Source organism: Camelus bactrianus, chromosome 13 (assembly GCF_048773025.1).
Source record: "Camelus bactrianus isolate YW-2024 breed Bactrian camel chromosome 13, ASM4877302v1, whole genome shotgun sequence".
NCBI classification, from domain to species: domain Eukaryota; kingdom Metazoa; phylum Chordata; class Mammalia; order Artiodactyla; family Camelidae; genus Camelus; species Camelus bactrianus.
In genome coordinates, this window is record NC_133551.1 from 22,036,836 (window position 1) to 22,063,859 (window position 27,024).

General features: G+C 39.5%; 1 protein-coding gene across 1 annotated transcript in view; it reads right to left on the bottom strand.

Annotated features, from left to right (window-relative positions):
- Positions 1–25,859, bottom strand: part of ST6GALNAC5 (ST6 N-acetylgalactosaminide alpha-2,6-sialyltransferase 5) — a 145,660-nt gene extending 119,801 nt beyond the window's left edge. Inside the window, exons 1-2 of the mRNA XM_074376204.1 lie at positions 25,622–25,859; positions 24,585–24,806 (exon numbers count right to left, since the gene is read on the bottom strand). Of these exons, the coding sequence (XP_074232305.1) occupies positions 24,585–24,806; positions 25,622–25,636 (237 nt within the window). The 5' untranslated portion in view covers positions 25,637–25,859. The remainder of the gene's footprint in view (positions 1–24,584; positions 24,807–25,621) is intronic.
- Positions 25,860–27,024: the final 1,165 nt, after the last annotated feature.

Here is a 27,024-nt window from a genome sequence, read left to right on the forward strand (position 1 = left end):
ACAGTGTCTCTGAGGTATGTCTGTATATTCAGAGATATGTGAAACCATCACCACAGTCTATTTTTCAACATTTTCATTATCTCAAAAAGAAATCCCATACCCGCTAGCTGTCACCCTCCTAGCTACCAATCCCCCTCTAAGCCCTGAGAAATCACTCATTTACTCTGTTTCTATGGATTTGCCTATCTGAACATTTCTCAGAAATAGAATGACGTAGTATGCGGTTTCCTGTGACTGGCTCCTTTAACTTAGCTTGATGGTTTCATGGCTCATCCACATGGGAGCGGGTATCAGTACTTCATTCTTTCTATGGCCTAATAATATTCAATTGTATAAGATATGCCACGTGTTGTTTATTCACTGGTCAGTTAACAGATATTTAGGTTGTTTCCACATTTTGGCTGTCATAAATAATAATGCTACAAACATTTGTGATGAGTGTTTTTGTAGCTAGATATGTTCTTATATTGATACATAACTAGGAATGGAATTGCTGGGACATATGGTAATTCTGTGTGTGACCATTTGAGAAATTGCCAGATTGCTTTCCAAAGTACTAGCACCATTTTATATTCCTACTGGCCGTCTAAGAGGGTCCCAATTTCTTCACATCCTTGCCAACACTTACTATCATCTGTCTTTTTAAAACAGCCATCCTAGAGGGTATGAGATACATTCTAGGGTGTTATCTTGTGATTCTGATCCACATTTCTCTGATGACTAATGATGTCAGGAATCTTTTCATGCATTCATTGTCTATTTATATATCTTCTTTGCAGATATGTCTATTCGGATCCTTTGTCCATTAAAATTTTTTTTTTATTATTGAGTTGTGAGAGTTCTTTATATACTCTGGATACAAGTCTCTAATCAGATATATGAATTGAAAATCTTTTCTCCAATTCTGTAGGTGTCTTTTCACTCTCTTGATAGTATCCTTTGAATTATAGAAAATTTTAATTTTGAAGACCAATTTATTTTTTCTTTTGTTTCTCATGCTTTTGGTATCATAAGAATTCATTGCTAAATCCAAGGTCATGCAGATTTACTCCTTAATTTCCTTCTAAGAGTTTTGTAGATTAACATTTACATATATCTTACATTTAGGTCTCTGAACCACTTTGAGTTAATTTTTTAAATAGATATGAGGAAAGGGTTCAATTTCATTCTTTCATATGAAATTATTCAGTCATCTCAACATCATCTATTGAAAAGACTATTCTTTCTCCAATGGTCTTGACACTTTTGTTAAAATCAGTTGACCATGGACACATGGGTTTAAGTTTGCACTCTCATTTCTATTCCATTGACCTATTTGGCTATCACTAAGCCAGTAACACACTGTTTTGATTATTCTCATTTTGTAGTAAGTTTTGAAATGGGAAAGTTTTGAAATTTGAAAGCCTCCAACTCTGTTCTTGTTTTTCAAGATTGTTTTGGTTATTCTGGGTCCTCTGCAATTTATTAATTTTAGAATCAGCTCATCAATTTGTACAAAGAAGCCAGCTGGGATTCCGGTAAGCGTTGCACTGAGTCTGAACATCAACTTTGGGAGTACTGTCAACTTAACAATATTAAGACATATGATCCATGAACATGGGATGTTTTCCATTTATCTAGATCTTCTTTAATTTCTTTCAACAATGTTTTATAGTTTTCAGAATATAGGTGCTGCATTTCTTTTGTTAAATTTATTTCTAAATATTTTGTTCTTTTTGATGTAATTGTAAGAGAAATTATTTCCTTCATTTCATTTTCAGATTGTTCATTGTAATTGAAAGGAAATGAAATTGACTTTTGTATATTGATCTTGTATCCTGCAACTTTGCTGAACTTGTTTATTAGTTAACAGTTTTTAGTGTACTCCTTAGGACTTTCTTTATATAAGATTTGCATCCTTTAAAAAAATTTCTTAGAGAAATGTAATCACAACAAAGAGGAAACCAGGTAAGCTCAATGTATCATTTTCTAACAATTTTCTGGAGATGGACAGATAACATCCTCTGACCCTAAGGAATACTCTGCAAAGGAATTCAGGGGAGAAGGAATGCATTCTGTTTTCTCAGTTGACTGTACAATCAGGTTGGAAAAAAATCATATGTAGTATTTTGCAATTAGAAATAGGTTATTCCATTTTATTTGGCCACCTAATGAGCATACTGAAAAGAATTAAAAATAAGCCTTATAATAAAGTGATAAAGCAAAATTCAAATTGATGAAGACACTCTGGCAACAGTCTAAAAGAATACATAGGATTTTATTTGCTACACTAGGCAAAAGATCAGGAAAATGTTATCCAGTTCAGAAGACCAGTGTAATGGAGTTTCTCTGCAAGTAGCAAATCCATTCATAGTCAGCACAGAACATTTCTCATTCAATAGGTCTTATATTCCGAAAGTGCCCTGTTCTCTTGTTTCTTGTTATTCCTCAGCAGTTTCTGAATGTACCATAATCTATCCTCATGTTTCCCAGATACAATGTTTGATGTCTTGTAATAAAAACTCTAAAATAATACTATAGTAGACTATGAGATCATGTATCACCACAGTCTGGCCCAAATTGTTCCACATAAAAACAGGTTTTAACCACACAGTGAAGAACACTGCCCTACTCTACAAAGAAGTAAACCCAACTCTGGGCTAAGGCGGTCTTACTGCTGCCCCCTCGTGGCAGATGTGGAGAGAGGCCATAGGTGGGTAAAGGCTGAAGCAACTAGGCTCCTTTCAACCCTGATTGGGAAAAGTACTGAAAGGCTGACCAGTGTGCTGCCATATACAGTAAGACCTTTTATTTGACCAAAAAGACATTGAGGGCTAAGAAAGTAAGATGGACCCCATGAATACACAGTTATTATGTCCTGGAAGTATCTTATGGCCCTGTTGTGGATGTGTATAAATATACCAATTATCATTTTAATTTCATCAGAAGAGGACATCGGAATTAATGTACCACAAACACTTACTGCAACTATTCCATTTCCTCAACCTCTGTGATCTAAAGCAAAACATTTTCTCATTCAAAACTACTGAGGAACATTATAAAACATTTATTTGAAAATTACACCGACATCTGATGAGGCTAATAATGTGCTCACTGTAAACATGTTATTTCCTAAAACACTGATGTTCTGAGCAAACATTAATCCATAAGTCTGTTCCTAATTCATTATCTGAATTAATTACATATTTAGATAATTCCCAACAAACCAGTGTTATTAACTATGGAAAATATTCATCAGCAATAAACACATCTAAGTGTGTTTTTTTAAATCACTGAGGAAATAAGAAACATATATTTAAGAAAAATTATTCCAATTTGCAAAGTGGAAAAATGAAATATTTGAAGTGATAATTTTTTTTATCAGTTTGTTCACTGTTGAAATTAGACTGACCACTTTCTTGCTTTCATTTTATCCGTTGTAAGAATATTCAGCTGCTTTGGCCAGGTATCAAGGGGACTTATTAAAATACTAGAAGGAAACATACAAATAATTGGTTCCTCTTTATGGCAGATTTGATAAACATTTCTTTTTTACAAAAATATGCTCTAATTCTGGGCTAACACCAAATGTTTCTTCGAGAAATGAGTATTTCTACTATATGGTGACCTACACAATTTTTAATAACTACAGTTTGGAATGAGTATAAGATACTGGGTATTACTTATGATTGTGGTGGGAGCACCAATCATAATCGTATAATTTCACTTCTCAAACAAATTCCAATACGTATCCCAATCCAACCCACTTTTACCACATATTTGTCACCTGCAAAGTGCTTTGGTAGCATTTTATTTTGCTATTTATAAGTAAATTTAAATTTTTTTACATGACGGACTTTTTAAAAAAAATTGAAATGCAACTGACATAAAATAATGTAAGTTTACGGTGCACAACACATCAATTTGATGCATTTGTGTGTTACAATATGAGTACCACTGCAATATTATCTAACACTTCTACCACCCCACATAATTAACATTTCTTTCTGATGGAGAACATTTAAGATCTGGTCTCTTAGCAACTCTGAAATATATAATATAGTACTGTTGACTATAATCATAATGCTGTGCATTAGATCTCCAGAACTCATTCCTCTTCTAACCTCAAGTATGTGTCCTTTGACCAGCATCATCTCCTCAATTCCCCCACCCCACAGCCCACATTCTACTGTTTCTACGAGTTCAGCTTTTTCAGATTCCACATGTAAATGATATCACACAATATTTATCTTTCTCTGTCTGACTTACTTAGCATAACACCCTCAAGATCCATCTATGTTGTTGCAAATGGCAAGATTTCCTTCTTTCTCATAGCTGAGTAATATTTATATTCATATACATCCCATGTCCTTTATCCATTCACCCATTGATGGACACTTAGGTTGTTTCCGTATCTTGGCTATTATGAATTATGCTGCAGTGAACATGGGGGTACATGTATCTTTTCAATATGCTGTTGTCATTTTCTTTGGATATGTAACCTGAAGTGGGATTGCTGGATCATATGCTAAGTTGATTTAATTTTTGAAGACTCCTGTTTACTGTAGTGGCTGAACCAGTTTACATTCCCACCAACAGTGCATGAGGGTTTCCTTTTCTCTACATCCTCACCAACACCTGTTATTTATTGATTTTTGATTTTAACCATTCTAACAGGTGCTAGATGATATCTCATTGTGGTTTTGATTAGAATTTTCCGGATGATTAGGGAGTTGAACATCTTTTCATGTTGGCCATTTGGATATCTTCTTTGGAAAAATGTCTGTTCAATTCTTCTGCCCATTTTTAAATTGGACTGTTTGCTTTTTTTAATGTTGAGTTGTATGAGCTATTTATACATTTTGGATATTAACTGTTTATCTAATATGATTTGAAACCATTTCTCCCATTCCAGTTTGCCTTTTCATTTTGTTGATTTTCTTTCGTGGTGCAGAAGCTTTTTAGTTTGATGTAGTCCCACTGGTTGATTTTTTACTTTGTTGTTTTTGCATTTGGTATCATATCTAAAAATTTATTGCCAAGATCAACATCAAGTAGCTTTTCCCCTATTTTTCCTTCTGGGAGTTTTATGGTTTCAAGTCTTATGTTTAAGTCTTTAATCCACTTTGAGTTCATTTTTGTGAAGATGGGAATCCAATTTCATTTTTCTAAATTTTTCTAAGTGTGGTTATCTCGTTTTCCCAGCACCATTCATTTAAGAGACTATTCTTTCCCCACTGAGACTTCTTGGCCCCTTGTCAGGTATTAGCTGATGTTATATGTGGGAGTTCATTTCTGGGCTCTATATTATGTTCTGTTGGTCTGTGTGTCTATTTTTATGCCAGTGCCATACTGTTTTGATTAATATATCTTTGTAATAAAGTTTGAAATCAGGAAGCACGATGCCTCTAGTTTTGTTCTTTCTCAGGATTGCTGTGGCTACTCTAGGTCTTGTGGTGCCATATAAATTTTAGAGTTTTTCTATTTTTGTGAAAAATGCCATTGGAATTTTGATAGAGATGGCATTGAATCTATAAATGGCCTTGAGTAATATGTATATTTTAACGATATTAATTCTTCTGTTCCGTGAACACAGGATATCTTTCCATCCATTTGTCTTCTTCAATTTACTTCATCAAAGTCTTCTAGTTTTCATTGTATAGATCTTTTCCTTCCTTGGTTAATTTATTTCTGAGTATTTTATTGATGCTATTGTGAACAAGATTGCTTTCTTTATTTCTTTTCTAGATATTTTGTTGTTAGTGTATAGAAACACAACTGCTTTCTGTATGCTAATTTCATATCTTACAACTTCACTGAACTTGTTGATTAGTTTCAACATTTTAAAGAGTTTGGATTAACGACTAGAACATCACTATCTTCACTCATGAAGTTGCACTGCTGAGAGAACATTGTGACAGGTAAGGATTCTTTTCCTTTTAAGTAATGGTCTCAATCACTGAATGACAAGTGACAATGGGGTGCCTATAAAGTCCATAGACAAGGTCTATTGAGCACAGCTGGATACAAAATTTCCTTGCCTCTGGTGTGCTCCAAACTACCATGTCACCTGATACTATTACTACACTTGGCTGATTTTTGTCACAACTCTGCACATGAAACTCCTTAGGATCTGGAACACGGCTGTCACAGGGGTGGTGGCCAGGTGTGGGGTGTACACTCTCCACCCTGTAATGGGCCCATTCAGGTTGACAGAAGGTCAGTTACCAAGAGACCTCACTCACGTAGATTCAAAGCAAACCTCAAATAGTTTTATGAAGATTCAGTCTTTGTTTCAGCTTCCAAAAAGGTCAAGGGGAAACTTTAGGGATTTGACAGATTTTTAGAAAAGCAAATGGTACAAAAAAATGACAGTTTCTTAGAGGCTTTCCACAGCAGCATTGTCTTAAACCTATTTCAAAAGTAAGAAAAAAATCTAAAAGCCTACCGCTCATGACTGATTTGAAAATGTTTACATTTGTGTGCTACACCACATTTCAGGGCTAAAGACAACCAGAGTATAATTAGCATCTCCTATCAATGACTGACATTTCCCTGACTGAGTGCTTCCTACGTGCTGGGTATTGTACTAAAGGAATGACATTTATTGTCTTATTATCATATTAAATCCTCCCAATAATCCAATGAGGTGGATTCTGCTACTCATATTATATTATAATTGTAGAGGGGACTGAGGCTCAAAAGTAAAGTGAATTGCCCCAAATCACAGTCAGTGACTGGCAGATCTAGGAATGAAATCTGGTCTCTGTCTTCAAAGACTGTGCCCTCAAACATTATGCTACAATTCTCCTTTTCTCATGCCTTTGTCTTCCTTTTGCTCACATTTTACACCCTTTTTATGTCTCAAGTGCCATCACGTGATTGCATCTTTCTCCGGTAGGAGGGATGGAATCCAAGTCCATCCATCCGTCCTTCTGTCTGTCCATCCCTTCCTCCCTCCCTTCTTTCCTTCTCTACTAACAAAGTTTTACTAAAGCTATTCTGAGGGCTGGGTCTCCAAAGCTCTCACAGTCCCCAAGGGCAGGGTCTACATTTTTCTATTGTGAAATTCCCCACACTTGCCACAACTGCGGATATAAATTAAAGAGTGAATCATGAACGATAGGAGAACAAAATCCTGCTCTCTAGGAACGTCACGTGCTTGGGGCTACAGCAAAGAGTCTGGACGCCCCAACAAGTGATAGCTGCTGGTGAGAATAAACAGGTTATGATGGATGACTTCATTTTGGGGAACAGCCTATAAAGCAGTTAGAGGTACTCACTACTCTGTTGCATATTTACTCCTCTCCTTTTCTCTGCACAACTGGGCAGACTGAGGTGCAAAACCTTAAAATGAGAAATTTAATTATATGTGCTGGAGGTACCAAGTGTGTTTTATGTTGGTTCATCCATTGCTTAAAATACTCTAGATACAAGAAAGTTGATTTTTCCCCCCTTAGTTCCTCTGTTGTCAGCTACAAGGGACCCTTTTTTAATATATGTGATTGTGTGGTGTTGATTAAGGGTCCTCTGTTTTTCCAACTATTTATTCAACAACAATCTCATTATATATATAAAAGTGAGATTAATTTGAGTGGAATATTTACAATACATTCAGATGTTTCTAGAGTTGAAAGAAAAGTTTGGGATACTGTTTTTACTCTATTCATAAACATATAGACTATTCAGATAAGTATCAGAAACCCCATTTATCTTCACTGCTTGCAAGTAATGGTGACTGCCTTCTGGGATAAATGGAGAATCACTGAGACTCAAGAAAACAAAAAACCTAAACATGGCTTCTCTTTATTTAAGATCTACCTATGGTTTTGCTTATTGCAAAATACAATCTTTTTGAAACAACAGCAAAAAAACCCAAAAAACAAAAAACCAAAGAAGCCCTAAATAACAATAGCAGCAATAAAAGAGTCAGAGTCTTTTTCTTTGTCCATAGTAACACTCTCACGGGAGTACTTTTATTTGAGACTGTCACGTATGAGTTGTGAAATCAAACTTCCTGCAAGTGTGAGCTCTGAGAGACCTGAGACATTTTACAGCCTTTTAACTACTTACTCAATAGTGTACAAAGCAGACTTGTTTGTAGTCTGTATAAACCAAACAAACTCTCAGTTGCACAGGCACCTTCACAGGATCTTTGGAAATAACAGACCATGATTCTTTTCCATAACTATTGATAAACATTGCTCATGCTAGTCTTAAGCGTGTAGGAACATGTGATGCCTGGTATGGCTAGTGACTATTTATATGAAATAATTGATGAAATATAATGAGAATCCATAAATAAACCCTTGCATTTATGAATAATTTATTTTTGACAAGGTCTTTTGGCAAACTGAATGGAGAAAGAATAATTCTTTTCAACAAATAGTGCTGGGACATGCAAGATGTGAGGATGAAGTTGGACCCTATGCCACATCATACACACAGTTTAAACTAGATCAGAAAATTAAATGTAAGAGCTAAAACTATAACATTCTTAGAAGAAAACAGAACTAAATCTTCATGATCTTGGACTAGGCAATATTTTGGTTTTTTTTAAAAATATGACACCAAAAACACAAATGATAAAAGACAAACAATGGATAAGGTAATATCATCAAAATGAAAAACTATGTTTCACTAGGCTAATGCAAATAAAAACCACAATGAGATACTACTTCATACCCACTAGGATGGCTAGAATGAAAAAACACAGATGATAACAAGTGTCAACGAGAATGTGGACACATTTAGAACCCTCATACATTGCTGGTCAGATGGTAAGATGATGCAGCCTCTTTGGAAAACCAATTCAGAGTTACTCAAAAGGTTAAACCCTGGATTACCATATTACCCAGTAATTCCACTCGTAGGTTTACACCCAGGAAAAATGAAAGCATGTGTTCACACAAAAACTTGTATTGGAATGTTCATTATTCAGTACTTTTAATAGCCAAAAAGTGGAAAAACCCAAATGTCAATCAACTGATGAATGGATAAATGTAGTATATATATATGTATATACAAGGGAATATTATTCAACAGTAGAGAAGAAATAAGGTCTGACACATGAATGAAGCTTTAAAAATTATGCTAAGTGAAAGAAGCCAGTCACAAATGGTCAAATGTTGAATGATTTAACTCGTATGAAATGTCCAGAATAGGTAATCCATAGAAATAGAAAGTAGATTAGTGGCAGCCAGGCAATGGGGAGAGAGGAGAATGAGAAGTAACCGCTAATAAGTATCAGGTTTCTTTTAAGGGTGATGGAAATATTCTAAATTTAGATTGTGGTCATGATTACAGAAGTCTGTGAATACGCTAAAAACCAATGAACTGTATACTTTGACAGAATGCGTTAAATGTCAATAAAGCTGTTATTAAAAATCTAATCAGATCAAAAAAAAATTTGTTGAACAGTTGCTTTGTTGCCTGTCTTTTCCAAGTATTCTGGGAGCTCCAAGTCAGAGTCCTACTGTGTCCCCCAATGCACCTAGCTGAGAGACTAGAAATAAAAATTTGTCACCCAAGAATTTTTTAATAGCCAAATTGAAAGCACCTAAGAATGTCAGCCAGGCAAGGAATCAGAAAGTCCACCCACCTATCTACTCCTATTGGAAAACTGATTTATATGTATATTTTGGCCAAATGAGATTTTAAAAATGAACACAGTAAGAAGAAATTTAGGGTAAAAATGACGGGGTTGGGGGGGCTTCTTTTATCCTGCTTAAAATCAAAGTTAGAAATCCAATAATGAATTACATTTTCTTGTGTGTTCTTTGGTTTGGGGGTAAAGTTGCCCTTAAAGTTGTTCCTCAGTTGTTCCACTTACAATTTTTATTCCATTCACAGGACCAGATCTTTTATTATTATTTTTAAGTCTATGCTTCAGATGAAATCTCTTGCCATGTTTGATGACCACCTAAATCAATTACTGACATTGTTGTATTCCAACACTCTAAATTTTTTTTTTTAATATATGGTTGGGACACGGTGCTAAAAGAATTACTAAACAAAAAATATTTTCACCTTCCACAAATAGAAGTCTGCATAATAAGAGAGTTTTATTGGAAAGACTTGATATTATTTGCTGCCAACCCCTCTATACAATCTTCCACTTTCCCACTTTTAATTATGCTTAAATTGACATGTATAGTGTGAACTCAGCTATGTAAAAATAATTTACATAGAAGACAGGCCTTAAGAAAGTTTCTACAATGATTATGTCATCTTTAGTATAGAAAATTCCTGGAGATTTTTATTTTATTCTTCTACCTTTCTATATTTCTAAATTAACCATAATAACCATGTATTTATTTTTAAAAATATTTACAATGGCCAAGATGTGGAAACAACTTAAATAGCCACTGACAGATGACTGGATAAAGACTGTATGTGTGTGTGTATATATATATATATATATAAAACTGGAGATAATGCAAGCAGGCAGACTTTTGTCACTCATTACTCACATAAAACTCTCAAACATGATTTCACATTATTTTTTACATTAAGAGTTATTGATCAAACAATAAAATAAAATGTACAAGAGAATTATTCTGATCAAATCCATAACTGTGATAGGTCAGATGAAATCTCTGAAACTGGAAAACCTCTCCTAAATGAAGACCTACTTACCAATTGAAACAATCAAGACGTGTATAAGCCTCCTCTGTACTCTAGCCTCAGGCCTGCAAACATTAGGGGCAGGTCTGGACACACATAAAACATAGGTATACAAAAAAACTAAAAATTATAGGAGGGAAAAATGTATAAAAGGCAAATGCTAACCAAAGGAAATCTTTATGGCAATCAGCAAAATGGAAGCAAAACAGGGTTTAACTCACATACACTTTTTAAGAAAACACATAACATGTTCACATTTAGGTTTAAAAAGATAAAGAAGGCAATGCAAAAAATTGGCAGAAAGAAACCAAAATTATATCATTACTTATACCAAAGTGGCAAGATTAAAGGAATATTTCCCCTCTCTATTTTTCAAAACATTTACATTATTTTTAGACAAATATAATTAGTGCAATTAATGGCTTCTCCCCTTCTTTATTTTTTTACTGTTATTTTTACTTTTTTGCATGAAGGCGGGAACAGCTACGGGTAGAGCAGCCTTTACAGGTGTGAGGTGATGGGAGCTGGACACTCAGGTGCTGTCACAAGGATGGGAGAGGAAGGAGAAAGGAAGGAAGAACTTCAAAAATATCTATGAGAACTCCAGTGTTCAATGCAGCATTATTTCCAATGGCCAAAAGGTGGAAACAACGTTAAGTGCCCATCAAAAGATGAATGGATAAACAAAATGTAGCTTATCCATTAAATGGAATATTGTTCCACCATGAAAAGGAACAGTTCTGACACAAGCTTCAACGTGGATGAAAAGATTATGCTATGTGAAATGTCAGACATAAAATGACAAATCATTGAATGACTTCGCTTTATGAAATATCTAGAATAGCAAATTCATAGAGACAGAAAGTAGAATGGAGTTTACCAGGAGTTGGAGGGAGGGGAGAATGGGGAGTCATTACTTAATGGTTACTCGTCTGTTTGAAGTGATGTTTTGGAAATAGTGGTGACGATTGACATCACTGTGAATTAATTAAAATGCCACTGAATTGTACACTTAAAAATGGTTAAAATATCAAATTTTATGTTATATATGTGTCATCACAATAAAAACACTTTAAAAAGGGGGTCGGAGAGATATAGAGAACAAACTGGTGGTTACCAGTGGGGTGTGGGAACGGGGAAGGGGCAATACAGGGGCAGGGGAGTTAAGAGGTACAAACTATTTGATATAAAATAAGCTACAAGGATATATTGAACAACATGGGGAATATAGCAAATATTTTATAATAACTATAAATGGAGTATAACCTTTAAAAATTGTGAATCATATTCTATACCTATAACATATAATATTGTACAGCAATATTCAATTAAAAAATAAAGTGGGTGTCTTGTAAACAAAAACGACAAAAAAAAAAAAAGTGGATCAGAAGGACTGAGTGATGCTTCACTCCAGAGGATAAAGGAGAGAGTTCAGGCACCAAAACAAAGGGCTGATTTAATAAAGAGCTTATTGGCAGAGATCACGTGTTCTCTGACCCAGCTCCTTACCTGGAAGCCACCAAACCAAGATGTATAAAATACAACCCCTGCCAGTTGGCTGTCACGGGAGAGGCTGGCCCTGATGTCTTTAATGACAGAATTATTCTACCTGTGAATTGTTAGAATAATGGGGAGTTCGGAGATTATGCCAAAATCAAGAAACAACACTTAGCGCCTATTTGAAAAAATGTAAAAAAGAGTGGCTCAGAGACACCATCAAGCACTAAAAATGGGTCAAAAAGAACAGTCATAGAATTCAACAAACTGGGTAAAAGGAAGATAAAGGAATCAAAGTGTTTTCTGAAACTAGGAGATAAAAAAGAAATACAGAAAAGGCTGCTGATTAAGAAGGTGATACTTATAAGTATTTGTGTTGTAAAATTTCTTTTTAGGGAAGACAGTTACGTCAGAGTGAGCCTGTACCGTATATGGACAAGCAATTAGACCTGTAACATAGATGGACAGGGGATTAAATCCTGGAGTGGAAACCCAGAAACTGAAGACCAACATGAGGTATACCTCTGGCAAGGGCCCACTCAGTGATCATGAAGGTGATGATCATCTCTAACTGAGTCCGGGAAGCCCATGAGTTTGCTACCAGCTACGCCCCCAAAATAGCTACTGATGGGTTGGAGGGAATTTAGAGAAAAGTGACAAGAAGCATTAAGGGACTGCTGGGAATGCTTCATAAAAGTGAAGAATTCTGGAACACATTTTGTAACCAAGCAAACAGGCAGGGGATGAAAGGAAGGGCTGGAAGTACCACCACACCTGCCAAGTGCTGGAAAGTTGTAAACAACAGGGAAAGAAAGGAGAGTTCACGCTGGTGGAGGATGCCCCCATGTTCAGGATTGATAAGCGGAGACCTCAGCACAAATATCAAGACATATTTATTAATTATTCCAACTCTAGGTGGAATATAGCTGGGTTTTAAGCTATTAAAATAAGTCTTTAACTAGGATCTAACAGTCCAGAGCTCATGCTTTCCTGTGCATCACCAATCACATCATACTGTAAGACAGTACACACACAGACCCCCACATACTTGACCTACATGAATAAAAGCAGGAAGTACATTAAAATGTCAAAGAAACATAGATCTGAAATGTACAAAAAGGTCTCTAAGGAAATACATTAAGTTATCAACAGTAATTATGTCTTGGTGGTAGGTTTATGAATAACTGCTATTTCCTTTTTACCATTTGCTATTTTGAGAAGACACTGAGAATATACGCATTTACAACCGGGTGGGGGTAAATGTTTGTTTCTCAGAACTAACATTCTGCCTCTCTTCTCTCTTATTTCTTTTTCAACATGCCATTGTGGGGATGATGCAGAGCAGCTTTTCCCAGATAGAAGGCACTCCATGCTCTCAAATGTGGCCTACGGGCATAGTCTTCATGAAACAGGACTGAGGTTGGGTTAGTTTAGAGCTTGGCAGAATATCCTGTAAGATACAGGTCTGCCCCCTTTCCACCCTTCAGACCTTCTCAAGGGTGAGACCCCATCAGGATGCTCTGTGGACCATTAAGAATGGCCCTTCACTGCGCAGACCAGCCAATCCTGGAATTCATAACTCCCTCAAGGACCTGAGCCTACTCATCTTAGAGGGCCACTAGGGTGCTCATTTCAGAAAACAAACAAACAAAAACAAAAACAAAAAAAACCCCAACCACTATAAGTCCTAGACAGTGGAACTTATTTTTGACTGAGTCCTTGTCCACTGATGCACCATTCTGTTATCACACAGCACAGTAAATCATACTCAAGTGTAATAATGTCAAACAGCTGTGACCCCTTCGTAGCTACTACACAGCCCATGACAAGCCACCCTTACTGCCTTTCTAGAACCCAACCAGTATTTCATGTCTGTACGGCCAGAAAGAGAGCCCCTCTGATAACAGGGAAGAAGCAATTGGTCTTATTTTTCACTCTGGTCCTTATTCTTGGTCCAGGGTCCAGTTACTTCTCTTTACATTTCACTACTGCAGGCTCCTTTCAGTCAGGATGCCCCGTTCTCTTATGACAGCTTTCTCTGACTTTTATTGCTGAACTTTTGGATTAAAACCCCATCACATTTCAAAAGGAGCCAAAACCCACACATAGCTGTTAAGAAGAGTAATGGATATAGTTCTTCAAGAGATTCACGATGGTTAGAGCATCAAGGTAAAGCTGCTTTCTCGTGGGTAGTGGGGACCACACACGGGTTCCTATAAGCCCCTTTCCCTTTTCCGTGTTCTGGAAGACAAACAGAATGTCATCACTCCCTGCACTTTGATTGTTCAAAACTTTCAACAAAAGGAATAAAAATGCAATGAACCAGCTTTATGATTTGCACCACAGAGTGCACACACTACTTAGGGAATGGGAGACGCCTTGGAAACCCTGACAGCAGTCTGGCAGGTGCGACATTGCCAAGGAACTCCAAATATGAGCCCCATAAAACCAGAGTTCATTCCAATGTACACATTTTTTTGCTCCCAACCAAATGCTTTTGAGTGAATTAAGAATCAGACTGCCCCTTGACAAAATTTTCCTTCTGATACCAGGGTAATAGAAACTTAACTTTTCTTAGAAGTTGTTAATAAACTTACGTGATTTAAAGGAACAATAATTGCTCTAACTATGTGGGAATGAAAGAAGAGGAAACCACCCTCCACCCCATACTTCCAACAGATCTATACCTGGTGAGATTTATTATGTCATAAAATCTCCCTTGAAAAGCATATTCTAGAATAAAGTCTCTCCCAATAGAACTGTTACAGAATAAAGCCTCTTCGGGCACGTTTATTCCACACTCCACTGGCTCTGTGCAGGTGGAGGGTTTAATTCCCGTCATTCGTTGCCAGCGTGCATTACGGAGTCTCCAAGAACAGCCTGCTCCAGCCTTAACCATCACACCATTGTTTTGCTCAAGTCGGTATGTGGTATTAAGATGCACAGCGAGGTTCAAAATTAGACAAAGTTGAAATGCCATCTGGGATCCTCCTCAAACTCTCTTCACTAACTTTTTAGAGGCAATCTTGAACCACAAGCCTTCTGCTGTTCCAGAAGCTGCACTCAGACTGTCTGTCTGCACCAACACAGTGGGGTGGGAGAGCATGGAAACTCTGGGCAGCAAAAACCTTAGGTCTCTTTTCGTCTGACCACTAGCATCACTCACTTAGATCAAATCTACAGTCTGCTAAGTGGACTCTCTTCCTGTAACCTAGGACTGCTCTACCTTGTGCCACACCAAAGCCGTGGTGATCCACTGAAACACACATCTGAGGAAGTCACTCCTCTAATTTACTCTTGGAAGACTTCCTCCAGATTTTCAGGATACAATCTAATCTCTGTAATATGTAAATCCTTCTATCCAAATCTGCACTTTATTATATCTGTTTATCCTCCTCTCTTATAGACTTAAGTTTTGTGGAGTCAGGGATCACATCTTATTCATTGTTGCTTCCTGGGTCCAGAACACAGTGGCGAGTATGTGGTAGGCACACAATATTATATGATAAATGAGAGAATGAATGAATCTAGCTTAACTATGCCTTCTACAGACTAGCTCAGTCCTAAAAGTTACTTGACTTCCCAAAGAGCTCATAACAAGTGAAAAACTTGGGCATGGCCCTTGCCTCCCAGGATACCACACCGTCCTCAAAGATGGGCGCTCCTGTTTCTCAACACCTGGTCAACCACTCTGGAAAGGTCAGCAAATGCTGTTCTGCATTTAAAGGGGAACCAGAAATTAAAGATATGTCTGCCACCCATGTGAAGTCTTTCTGCCCCTACTTATCATTTCTGACATCCTTATAATTAGCAAGTCTATTAACCAGACTTGTTCAAATCTCTTCCTATAACATATGATTACAACGGGATTCTGTGCATCTAACATTCAACAAAGATTTATTGAGTTCCAACATGGACTGGGTACAATTTTAGGTCCTGGAGATACCAGGATGGAGAAGTGATATTCCTGGGCTCCAGAAGGTACAGCCTAGTCAGGGAGACAAGCATGCAGTTAGATAACTACAGTACTGCGTGGTTAGAGGCATGCACAAGATCCGAAGAACATGTGTCTACGTGTGTATACATTTACCAAGGTACAGTCATTGTAAAACGTGTTTCCTCCTCTGTGACTGTCCTGTGGGTGAGGACTAGGCCCTTCCTCTCACTTCCTCCCCTGAGTCTAACACATAGAAGGCACTCAGCCAGTCTGTGCCTGACTGACTGATCCACGGCTGGCATAGGAGATTGTGGGGCCTGCTCTGCACAGAGGTGGTACCTGGGAAAACTTTAGAAAGTAGATGTTGGAGCTCGGTCTTAATGAGTGATTGGTTCCCTACCTGGTGGATAAAAGGAGAAAGGACACTCCTTGTTGGAGCAAGAGCAGTGTGTACGGAGGAGGCTGGGCTCAGGAGAGCTGTGTGTGTGGGGTGGGAGGTTGGAGAAGTAGGCCACGCAGACCCTGTCAGGCCTTGTGAGCCTTCCTACGGAGTCTGAACTTGATCCTTTAGGCAAAGGGAAGCCATCAGAGGCATGCAAGGAACATGAGCAGATCTGTAAATTAAAAACGCAATAATGCAGTTCACTCAGTGGAGAGGTCCCAAATGTGCAATTAATTTCCAGAATATGCTTTCTTGTTTAAAAAAAATGATTTAACTGCATTTCAGTCTGCCAGCGTATCCTCAGACTCTGTGAGGGTCCCAGGAACACTCGTAGTCAGCTTCTAGCCATTAAAAGAGAGTATAATAAAAAAAAGTTTCCTTTTCATTCTGAGCTACAACAACCATCAGGGTTAATTTTTTTCTACCAGAGGTAAAATGGTCTCCTATTTGCCTCAGGTAATCCTATCTCAGAATAAGAATCACATCTTAGAACTGGAGAAGCCAACGATTACCTGCAGAATGGCTGTTCTTCAGACCCTTGATTAGCTGAGTCCCCCAATGTGGTTTCTTCCCCACTGTGGAGAAGGTAATTCAGCTAAATGAGTGGTCTAGCCGTGACATTTCTGCAAATAATTAAACACAACACTCCTTTTGGCCTGGTTTACTTTTTAAAGGCTAAATCCACTCTGATTCGCAAATCGTTGCAATTACATTGGTGCCATGCATGTTACGTAGCCTTGGGTACCCACTGCTGAGTCAGTGGTTGGTGGGAGCTCTTTTTAACTATCCAGAGGCATATTCTCATATTCATTTCAGAATAATAAGATGTTTAAATATTTATTTCTTTCCAATAACTGGATATGCCAAGGCTCTTCATTTTAATAAATTCTGTTCAAGCAATGTTGAATCACTGCTTAGAATATATTGGCACTGAACTTCCCTTACGGTTATGGTGTTCACATCAGAGACCCACATTTTAGCCCTAGCTCTGCCACTGACCCTCGACTGTCGGCCATTCACATGACCACTCATGAATTCCTTTTGGTAATTTTGAAGTTTTCCTTCTAGCTCTAAAATTCGGAGTATGCTTTCAGAGATCTGATTAGTACAAGAATGTAGAGATGAAATAGTTACAGAACTACAAGTTGTGGCAGGAGAAATGGATATTTGTATGTGTAGCTCTTCCTTTTCAGTAACTCCAAATGGTCAGAAACTCTGGAGGCAGGATTATTTTAGAAGAAATAGAAAATCTTTATATGGATATACTCATTTATTCAACAAATATTTATTGGAGACCTATTATACACCAGGCTGAGAATTCAATGACAAAAAAGAGAAAAAAAAAAATCCCCAGCCTCCAAGAATTGATTGTCCCACAGGGAAGGCAGACAATTTTAGACAAAAAATAACAATAAACCAGAATACGTATTATCATGGGATCCTGGCTATGAAGACAAAACCTATGGCTCAGATCTAATCAGGGCTACAAGTCCGGGAAGGCTTCCCTGGTGATACACTGTCTAAGCTGAGAATATCTTTGCCTGTGACTTTTATTTGGGAAACCATATTGAATAGTGCATGCCATGAAAATATTTATTTGTCCCAGGCCCAAACCAAGAGTTTAAAAGAGCTTGTGAAGAAGAATCTGAGTACATCTCATAAATGCCCTCACCCCCAAGTTCGTGTTGATCATCTGATCATAAATTTACTGACTCAAGAGGAAATTCTTCTTTTGAATCAGGTTCACCAGCTATGCGTAGTAATATTATTATTTAAGAAAGAATCATTCTTTGTCTTTCTATACCTATGATCCTTCACAGCTGCTCCAAGGCTATTAAATAGGTGTAGAGGAGGTTTGCAGAATGATTCACTGATCGATGATGGGCTTTAATGTTTCAGTCTTTTCTCGTCTTTAATCTCCCTTTATCCCCATATTCGCAGGACAGGAATTATACTGAGCTGCTGTTTGACCTTAGAGGTTATGGAAAGTCCCCTCTGTAACAGATGTCATGTTTCCAGGAGAGCTCTGATTGCAAATATTCTGTCTTGTGGCCAACACAATTATGATCAAATTCATCATACCATGAGTTATGAGATTTGGTTTAGAAAATACAGTCACCATATGTTACAAAGACACGTGAATGGGGTAACAGGGTTAGCTCCCTTCATGACCCCAGGAGACCCTATGCCATGCCAAAGGAGACTCAGAAAGAGATTGAATATTTTGAATCTAAAATTTGAAGTTACTTTGATACCCAAGTTTACTAATTATTCATTAAATGTCACATGTATAATATATAAAGGACACACATATATATTAAAAGGGACTGATGATTGATGGAATTTTAGTTCAAAAGTTTTGTAACTTCTAAGGTAATAATAATATTTAACCTATTTTAGAGATGAGAAAGATCACAGAAATTGCCTCCTTTTTAGTGTCAGTGCCTTGATTTACTGTTCCCTGGCTTCATATTATTATTCAGCATTTGCTTTAATATTTAACCTTTCTTGCTTCTTTGTCTTTTCTCTCCAACTAGATCAAAGGTTCTTTGAGGGTAGGGACTGTGTTCTTCTTCCAGAATACCCAATTTTACAACTATTAAGCCTTCAATGAATATTTACTAAGGGCTATGAGTAGTTCAAAAACCCAGGAACAAATTAGCTACAGAACTACATAGTGTGATGATTAAAAATGTTTCAAATGATGATTCTCAAACTTTAATGTGCACAAGAATCATAAGGGAAGCCTATTAAAATGGTAGATTCTTAAGTCTCATTCCCAAAGAATCTTATTTTTTAAATCATTTCTTCTTCTTCCTCCCCATTGTTATTATTAGGAGTAATAGTAGTAAGCCAGATTTAGGAAAGATGAGACACACCAGGGCCTGGGACTGCACTGATATTTTGTGGGAAAACAAGTCAACAGGATGTCTCCATGAGAACAAGAAAATAAGAAGTTCCCTTGCAGGGGCCTGGGGTGGAGCATGGAACTGGGGTGTTTCCTGAGGGCAAACAATGCTGGTCTCGGAACACTGACCCTTGCATGAGCAGGACACTGCTCCGGCACATACATAATGCCTTCTGCAAAAGGGAGTCATTAAAGCTTCTGTGACGTTTGTTGGCCCCTTCACAAAGGGAACAGATGGAGACATAACAAAGTTATTTCCCGCAGCACTATGATAATAAATGCGATGCAAACCAGCCATCCAGAGCTCTTGATCTTTGAGATCTTGAGTCTCCTGGTCCATCTTTGATTCTCTGTCTGTGTGTTTCTTATGTTCTGCGGCACCCGTCCATAAGCAGGAACCTTTGTTGCACTGGACGCAACAATATATCTTGTAAAGGACTTGACATAGGTAAGGTAGCTCTGTCCTTCTACAGGGACCACCCCCTACCCCACAACCCACAGTACACACTGCCTTCTTCTTTCCTTCATTAAATACTTCCTGTGTGCCCACCAAGGGCCAAGTACTGGGACCTGGAGTTAAACTGGTCAACAAGATGTACAAAAACTTTGCTATCACAGCATTTAGATTCTGCTTAGGGGTAGGGCAGATAAGAGACAAGTAAACTTTAAGATTATTTCAGATTTTGTTAAGTATTATAAGGAAAATAAAACAGGCTGATATGATAGAGAATGACTGTTGAGAAAGGGGTTTTTCAAAGGGTGTGGTCCACAAGAAGGTGATGTGATGTGATGACCAGAAGGAACCAACCATGCAAAAGATCTTGGGCAGCAGCTTTCCAGGGAGAGGAACTAGCAAGTGCAAAGGCCCTGAGGCAGAACGAGTGTTCAAGGATCAGCAAGGAGGCCAGAATGCCTGAAACTTGAGGAGCCAGAATAAGCTCACCACCCAAAGTGACCTGGGCTTTGGCATAAAGGTATTTTGGGATTACTCTTGTGGGAAGCTGAGGAAATACTGGCTTTCAGAATTAAGGAAAGTTAACTATTTTACTAACTGTTATAAGAACACTTCTCCAGTTCAAAAACAACCACATTATTGGAACTCTTCCCCCCCCCAAAAATAGTTCATTTCATGATTCTTTTTGGTTGATGCTTTATGATAACAGAGTTTCATCATTGTTGGCATATTATATTTTGTAATACTTGAGCACGGAAAATAAGCTCACTCCGAATTTCTTTGAGATCTAAATTATTTATCATTCTTTGGATGCCTCATATTATAAAATAGGGTCTAATAAATTGTATATGAGAATGTATATACCTCTCTAAAAAAGAATACTCATGCCATAGTTTCAAAGTAAGTTATATGACGTATCTTTCTTTTCCAGTTTTGAATTATTTTTCAACTCTTGCACTGACTTGTCTTATCACTTCAACTGAACATCTACTAGTTAAGAGTGACAGTACCATTTCCTCTAAGCAATTTGATTTTGTCTAAATAACTGAGTGCTCAAGGAAGGAAAGAACCAAGGGCAAGCGTGTTAGTGGTCTGTGTAAAATCCATTCCTGGGGGCTACTACTCAAGTGAGGAGATAGCAGCTCTGTTTCAGACCCCACTGATTACTGCTCTTTCTTGAGCCATCTCAGAAGAGAACAGCCCAGGTGACAAGTGGGCCTTCTGTGATAAGGGCTCCTGTCCACTGGAAATGGGAATCAGGTCACAGTTTCATTCCACAGGGTCCACCAGATGGCAAATGACGATAACTACCCAGAGCAAATCCAGACCGGAAACAGAAGTGTGCTTCATGTCCCCTTATACCCTGCTGGGAGACTCGGGGTTTTTCTCCGAAAGTTGCTTGATTTTGTGTGTGTGTGTGCGCGCGTGTGTTAGTTTGGTTATACATTACACCGCAGTTCTAAAGGCAGAAGGTTCCCCAATCCATGAAAGCTGGCTTCTTTGCTTAGGTCTGGCAGATGTGGTTAGAAATCAAAGACTTCCAGAAATGAGGACCAGGAAATGGCAAGATGCAGAAATGCATAGCTGTAGTGACAGACTCGTAACAAGACGGAAACCAGTTGGAGAAACATTTGTGGGGGAAGGTTGGGGGAAAAGGTTTGTGAATGAAGAGAAAGAATCTACCTAAGAGAAAATGAAGTGATTTCATCATCACAAGAAACTCCAAGGAGCCTTCACTTACTTTGTCACACTGGAATTAGGATTTCCACTCACACTGTTTGAGAAAGAGGAAGTAGGGACTACGACCATGGAAAGTAATATTTTAAACTTTAACACGCATTGCTCATCACTGGCTTGACTTGCAGCATGCCTTTCAACAAAAGCACGCAGTGATTTAATCTGAACAGCAATTCCGTCTGCAGCCGTATGAGACAAGACTATCACTGCAGACAGGTGGTAGTTTGTGAAATTCAGGTGCTGGGGATTAAGACCGCCTGTTGAATTCAATCTCGGAGTTATGTTAATACCACTATGTAACTGAACATAAACACTACGTATTTATCAGACTTTGGGACCTCCAGCCACGGAGATGTGAACAGTTTCCTAAATGGTATCTGTAACTCTCTCCAGATTCAGTAAATCAATGGCAAATAGAAAGTCTGTAGGAATTCTGATTCAATATGCAGCGGCACACGGCTTGGTGGTCATCACATTCAGCACATCCTATAATTTTTCTAAGGCCTGATGTGAGAGTAGAGGAAAAAAAAAAAGCAATCAGAGTATCATCTGGTGACATAATAAGAATAGAAAAGCTTTCATCTTTACCCTCCCCTGTGTTAACTGGAAAAAAAAATCCTAGCAATATTCCAACAAATGATTTCTACCTCTGTCTAAGCAAGAATATAGGGCGATCCCAAGGAAACCTACTTAAACAGCAACTTTGGGAAATGACATAAACATTTCACACACGCACCTTCAGATAGCCACCGGGAATGAACTCTGCCCAATTTGCAGCCAGCTAAATAGTAGCAGTAAAGCGACTACATTCTAAGCAGAGGTTTACACTTCATTTAGTGGGACAACTGGAATAGTGCCTAGAGAGAAGGCACGGGTTGTAAGATTTGTATTTGTTCCTTTGCCTGGGGTACGGTAAACTTTGTTGGACACTTTGAGTATGGAATTTTGGAAGAGGCTGATTTTCTGCGAAAGAATTTCATTGGTATTAATTATCTGAGAAGAACTTCCTGGTCACATTTACAATTCTCTGCTACGAATCCCAAGGACTCCTGTGTGTATCTATCATTCACATAACACTTCACAGTTTACAAAACCCTTTAATACGTTTTACCGCAATTTCTCCTAGAGTTTCAACATTTCCTTCCTCAAAGGGGCTGTCCTTCGTTTTAATGAAATAAGGCTCTGATACAATGAAGTGGAACCCAATATATCCGTGTGAATAAACACTGCTTTGAAAAGGAACATGCGGGCGTCATATTTTGCCCTAGGCTATCAGTATTCTTAGCTGCTGACTGTCCAGCAGGAGAGCACAGGAAGGGAGGCATTCGGAGTGTCTTCCCAAAGGAGGATCAAAGCTTTCAGCAAATTTACCTTTTGACACCCCTATTAATCAAAGCTTCACAAGTGCTGGGTAGCCATTTCCACTAAACAACAGCCATGAAAATCCACCAGGTTCAATACATTCATCATACACACAAATAGCACATCTATCCACAGTCAGAAGCCAATGTCTCACCTCTTCTAGAACTTCAGCCCTTCTGGGTTGCTTGCACACGCAGATACAAAGTATGTAATCAATCTGACAACTTAAAGAGAAAAGCAAAGCTGTAATTGTGGAACTGATGGCCTGCTCTGCTTTTGATTTTAAGGATCTACCACCAGTCCTCATTCCCTTTTCTCTTGCCCTTTTTTGCTTCCCTGAATTCTTCCGAGTGCTGGCTCTGCCTTTTCAAAGAAACTTTCCTTGATTTTACTAGGTCCGAGATCTTTCTCACTTCTGTACTCCAACAGAACTGTTTATATCTAGCATTTCCCATACATTTATATCTATCTGTCTATCTGTCATCTATCTATCCATCCAACCATATTTCATGGTATATTGTTTTTTTTCCCCTTACAGGCATTCAGTGATCCCTAAAGGCTGGGTTCTGCCTTCAACTCTTTCGTACTCTCCAAAATCCTTAGCATTATACATTGCACAAGTGAGAAGTATTCTGATTGCTACTTAAAAAAAGTGTGACTTTCCCATACATGGGAAGAGTCATCTTTTCACACAAAAGCAGCACCTGCTAAATATTACTTTGGTTCACAACCATAAAACCTAATAACACAAAAAGCAGAATACTTGAGTGGTTTCAAGAAATTCTCCAGCTTTATAGAGCATATACAGGGTGGAATTGTGTTTAAATTAAAAATATATATATACTAACAGCTTCAAAGAATGGGAAATACATTTAAACTGTATCAAAATATCTTTTCAGAATCAGGAAACTTGATTAGGATTCTCCCAGAGGCTTCACACACTGAAACCAGAGATTCATTATTTCTAAGGGAAGGAGGCTTAATTTCTTAAAAATTCATCTTTTTAATTATTAGCCAAGCCATGCAGCGACTTCCCGGAAGGCAGAGGAAAATAGGCCCTCAACGATGAGTTTCAAGCCAATGAAAGCTGAGTTTGTGCCTAAAGCCTTCCGCGCCTGCCTGGGTACCGCTCCCCAGGGCTGTGGGAATTTAGCCCAGAGCATCCGAAGCAGAGATCAGATTAAGAACCTGCGAGGCTGAGCAGCGGCCGCGGGCTGGCTGCTCCTCAGCCTCCGGTTCCCAGTCCGAGGTACGCCCGGACTGGTACCCGCGCCATTCCTGGTTCTCCTCCCACTAGGGCGCGACTTGGCCGCCAAACCCGAGGCTTCAGGAACCCAGCACACAGCGGTAGCTGCAGTTCTGGGGCCAAGGCGATTCTAGTTCCAGGGAAGGTTCCTATTATGAAAGTAGGATTTGGGGTCCACTCATCTCATCCCTATTCCCTGAAAACTTTGCATCCTTCTCCAAAAAGAAATTCATACCTAGTAGGAACTCTGCCATCCCACCCTCGCGGGTCCACTCCCCCTTCCAGCCTCCGAATGGCACCTACTCACGGCGCCTCCCAGCCCCGGGAAAGGGGGCAAGCTCAGGTGTGCGGGATCCCCAGGCTGGGTGGCGGGCGAGCTGGCGAGCGAGCTGTCACCTTGTGGTCCACCACGCCAAGGTATCCGTCCAGCGGCCGCGGTCCCGCGGGAGCCTCGGGACGCGGCGGGGGGCTGCTCTCCGCCGACCGCTGCGCGCTGCCGGTCGCCGCTGCCTGCTGCTGCTGCAGGGGCCGCTCCTTCTGGCCGCCGAAGCTGCTGTATACGAGCAACAAGCTGGTGCACATGGTGGTGAGCGCTAAACACACTGCCAGACCATGGCGCTGCGGGCGGGCGGGAGAGAGCAGAGGAGAGACGCTGAGCGCCGAACCGGGAGCAGCGCGCTCCGCGGGGACACTGGCGGGACGGTCGGACGGATGGGGGAGGTCCGGGGGCGGGGGAATGACCCGGGTCCTATCCCGGCCGCGTGCAGCCCGGGCAGAGGAAGCACCGTCCGCTCGCGTACATCAGGGGATGCTCCCCAGCGGCGCTGCTCTTGGCCGCCGCCGCCTCCCAGATCTCTCGGCAGAGGACAGGTGGTGCTCGGCGCCGGGCCACGCGAGGGAGAGCGCGCTGGCAGCGGGGACGGGGGTGGGCTCGCACCTTGGGGAGGGGACCCTCTGCCTCAGCTCGGCTGTTAGAAAGTCTAGCCCTTGCCTCTTCTCCTTTCTGGACCCGTGGTGAGCCTCTACCTCAGCGATCCTTACAAGTTTTAAATCTGACAAGGAAACCAAGAAAGTCTGCAAAGGTCCCCCTGCCCACCCCTCTTAGTTTTTGCGAGGCTGTTGCTTTAGGGCACCCACATCCCGGAGCAAGGCGCCCACCACCCCACAGCTTCTCTAGTTCTCCGCTGTCCGCTCGGACCGCCCGCTGGAGAGCCAGGAGCCCAGCAACCCGAGTTCCTATTTGGGCTCTGGGAATCCGAGCCAGGCAGAACCGAGAAATCGGGAAGGAACGCGGAGCAGGTGGAAAGTTGTCCCTTTGTAACAAGCGACCTCGCAGCGCAGGGTTAGGCGCCCTAGAGCTCTCCCGAGGGCCCCGGGGACGCTGCGCCCCGGAGTCCCGCCTCTGCCCAGAGGAGTTGCAACAAATGACTCACCATCAGGGTCTTCATTTTGGGCACCTCTTTTGTGCGGAATCTTCAGGCACACGCGTCCGGAGCCACTTTTTCTTGGAGGGTTTCCATGGTGGGTGACTGGGCGGAGGCGGCTCTGATTTTCGCCCAGCTGCCAGCCGCAGCTGAGTGGGCAGGGGAGCCGCGGGACCCAAGGAGCGCCGCTGTTGCAGAGATTAGAGACAGAATTAAAACTGAACCGGACCCTCGTAGTCTCTCAGCGATCTACACAACTGCCGCCTGCCGCCGCCTGCTGGGTCCTAAAGACCTTTGCATCCACCCCCTTCCCGCCCCCAAATAATAATTTTCTCAGCTGAGTAGAATTTTTGGGACGAGAGAGTTAACCATGCCAGTATACCCACCTTTTGGTCCAAGGGCTTATTTATCTTTTATGAAGTCACCAAGTGAAAAGGAAGGAGAACCCGTTTGGATTCTGAACATGATATCCATTTGAAAATTTGCAAACTAGAATTTATGTTTTGTGATTTTTAGAAAAACAAGTCTACAGTCCAAATGTCAATGGCTCTATTTATAGCATTGGCGTTTACGATCAGAGCGTGGAGGAATTTGTCACGAAATAAATTTTAAAATAAATTATTTATTATTTCAGTTTTCCAATTGTAAGATTTCTGCTATTCTCTCCCCCCTTTATTTTACTTTTTAAATCCAGTTATTCTCATGCAATCTTTATATCATAATTTTCATCTAAATTATTTCATGCATTACTTGTTTTAAATATTATAATTTATTTTTCTATCAAAACTTTGAGGTTCCTACTATTTGTCTAAACGATTTAAAAGTGTTAAGAACATTCAGCACATCATACCCACATGATGAACTGGACCTGTAGATTCTTCCTAATTTAAATGAAAGATTTCTGGCTGCTAAAATAAAACTGCTTACAGCTTATTTTGTAAGAATTCTCAGGCCTTTGGTGCTCTCCTAGTGTTGGTCTACTGCACTGACAGTACATAATTCCACATTCAGAACTTCAATGAAAATTAAAAACAACAATTATTCGGAGTGTTTTTGGAAATTCACATCAATAGCTTGTTTTAAAGGTACTCTCCCCCACTCTTACCCCGTGCTGAATTACAAATGGCATTTGTTAAATGTCTAATTTAGGTAAAAACATATTTCTTGTGAAATTGCTCAGTGAGAATAGTCTTGTTAATGTATTACTTAACACCTAACCTGTAGCAGCGTAATGTTAAAGATTACATTAAGATGAAAATGATCAGCAGGCCAACTGAACCATAGACACAATAAGAGCTTTCTCAAGGCCAAAAAAGGCATTACAGTCCTCTTTTAATCTTCACTAATCCATTGCTGGACTGATGATACAACAGGAACTATTTTTAACTTATGAAGCATCCTTCTATATGCCG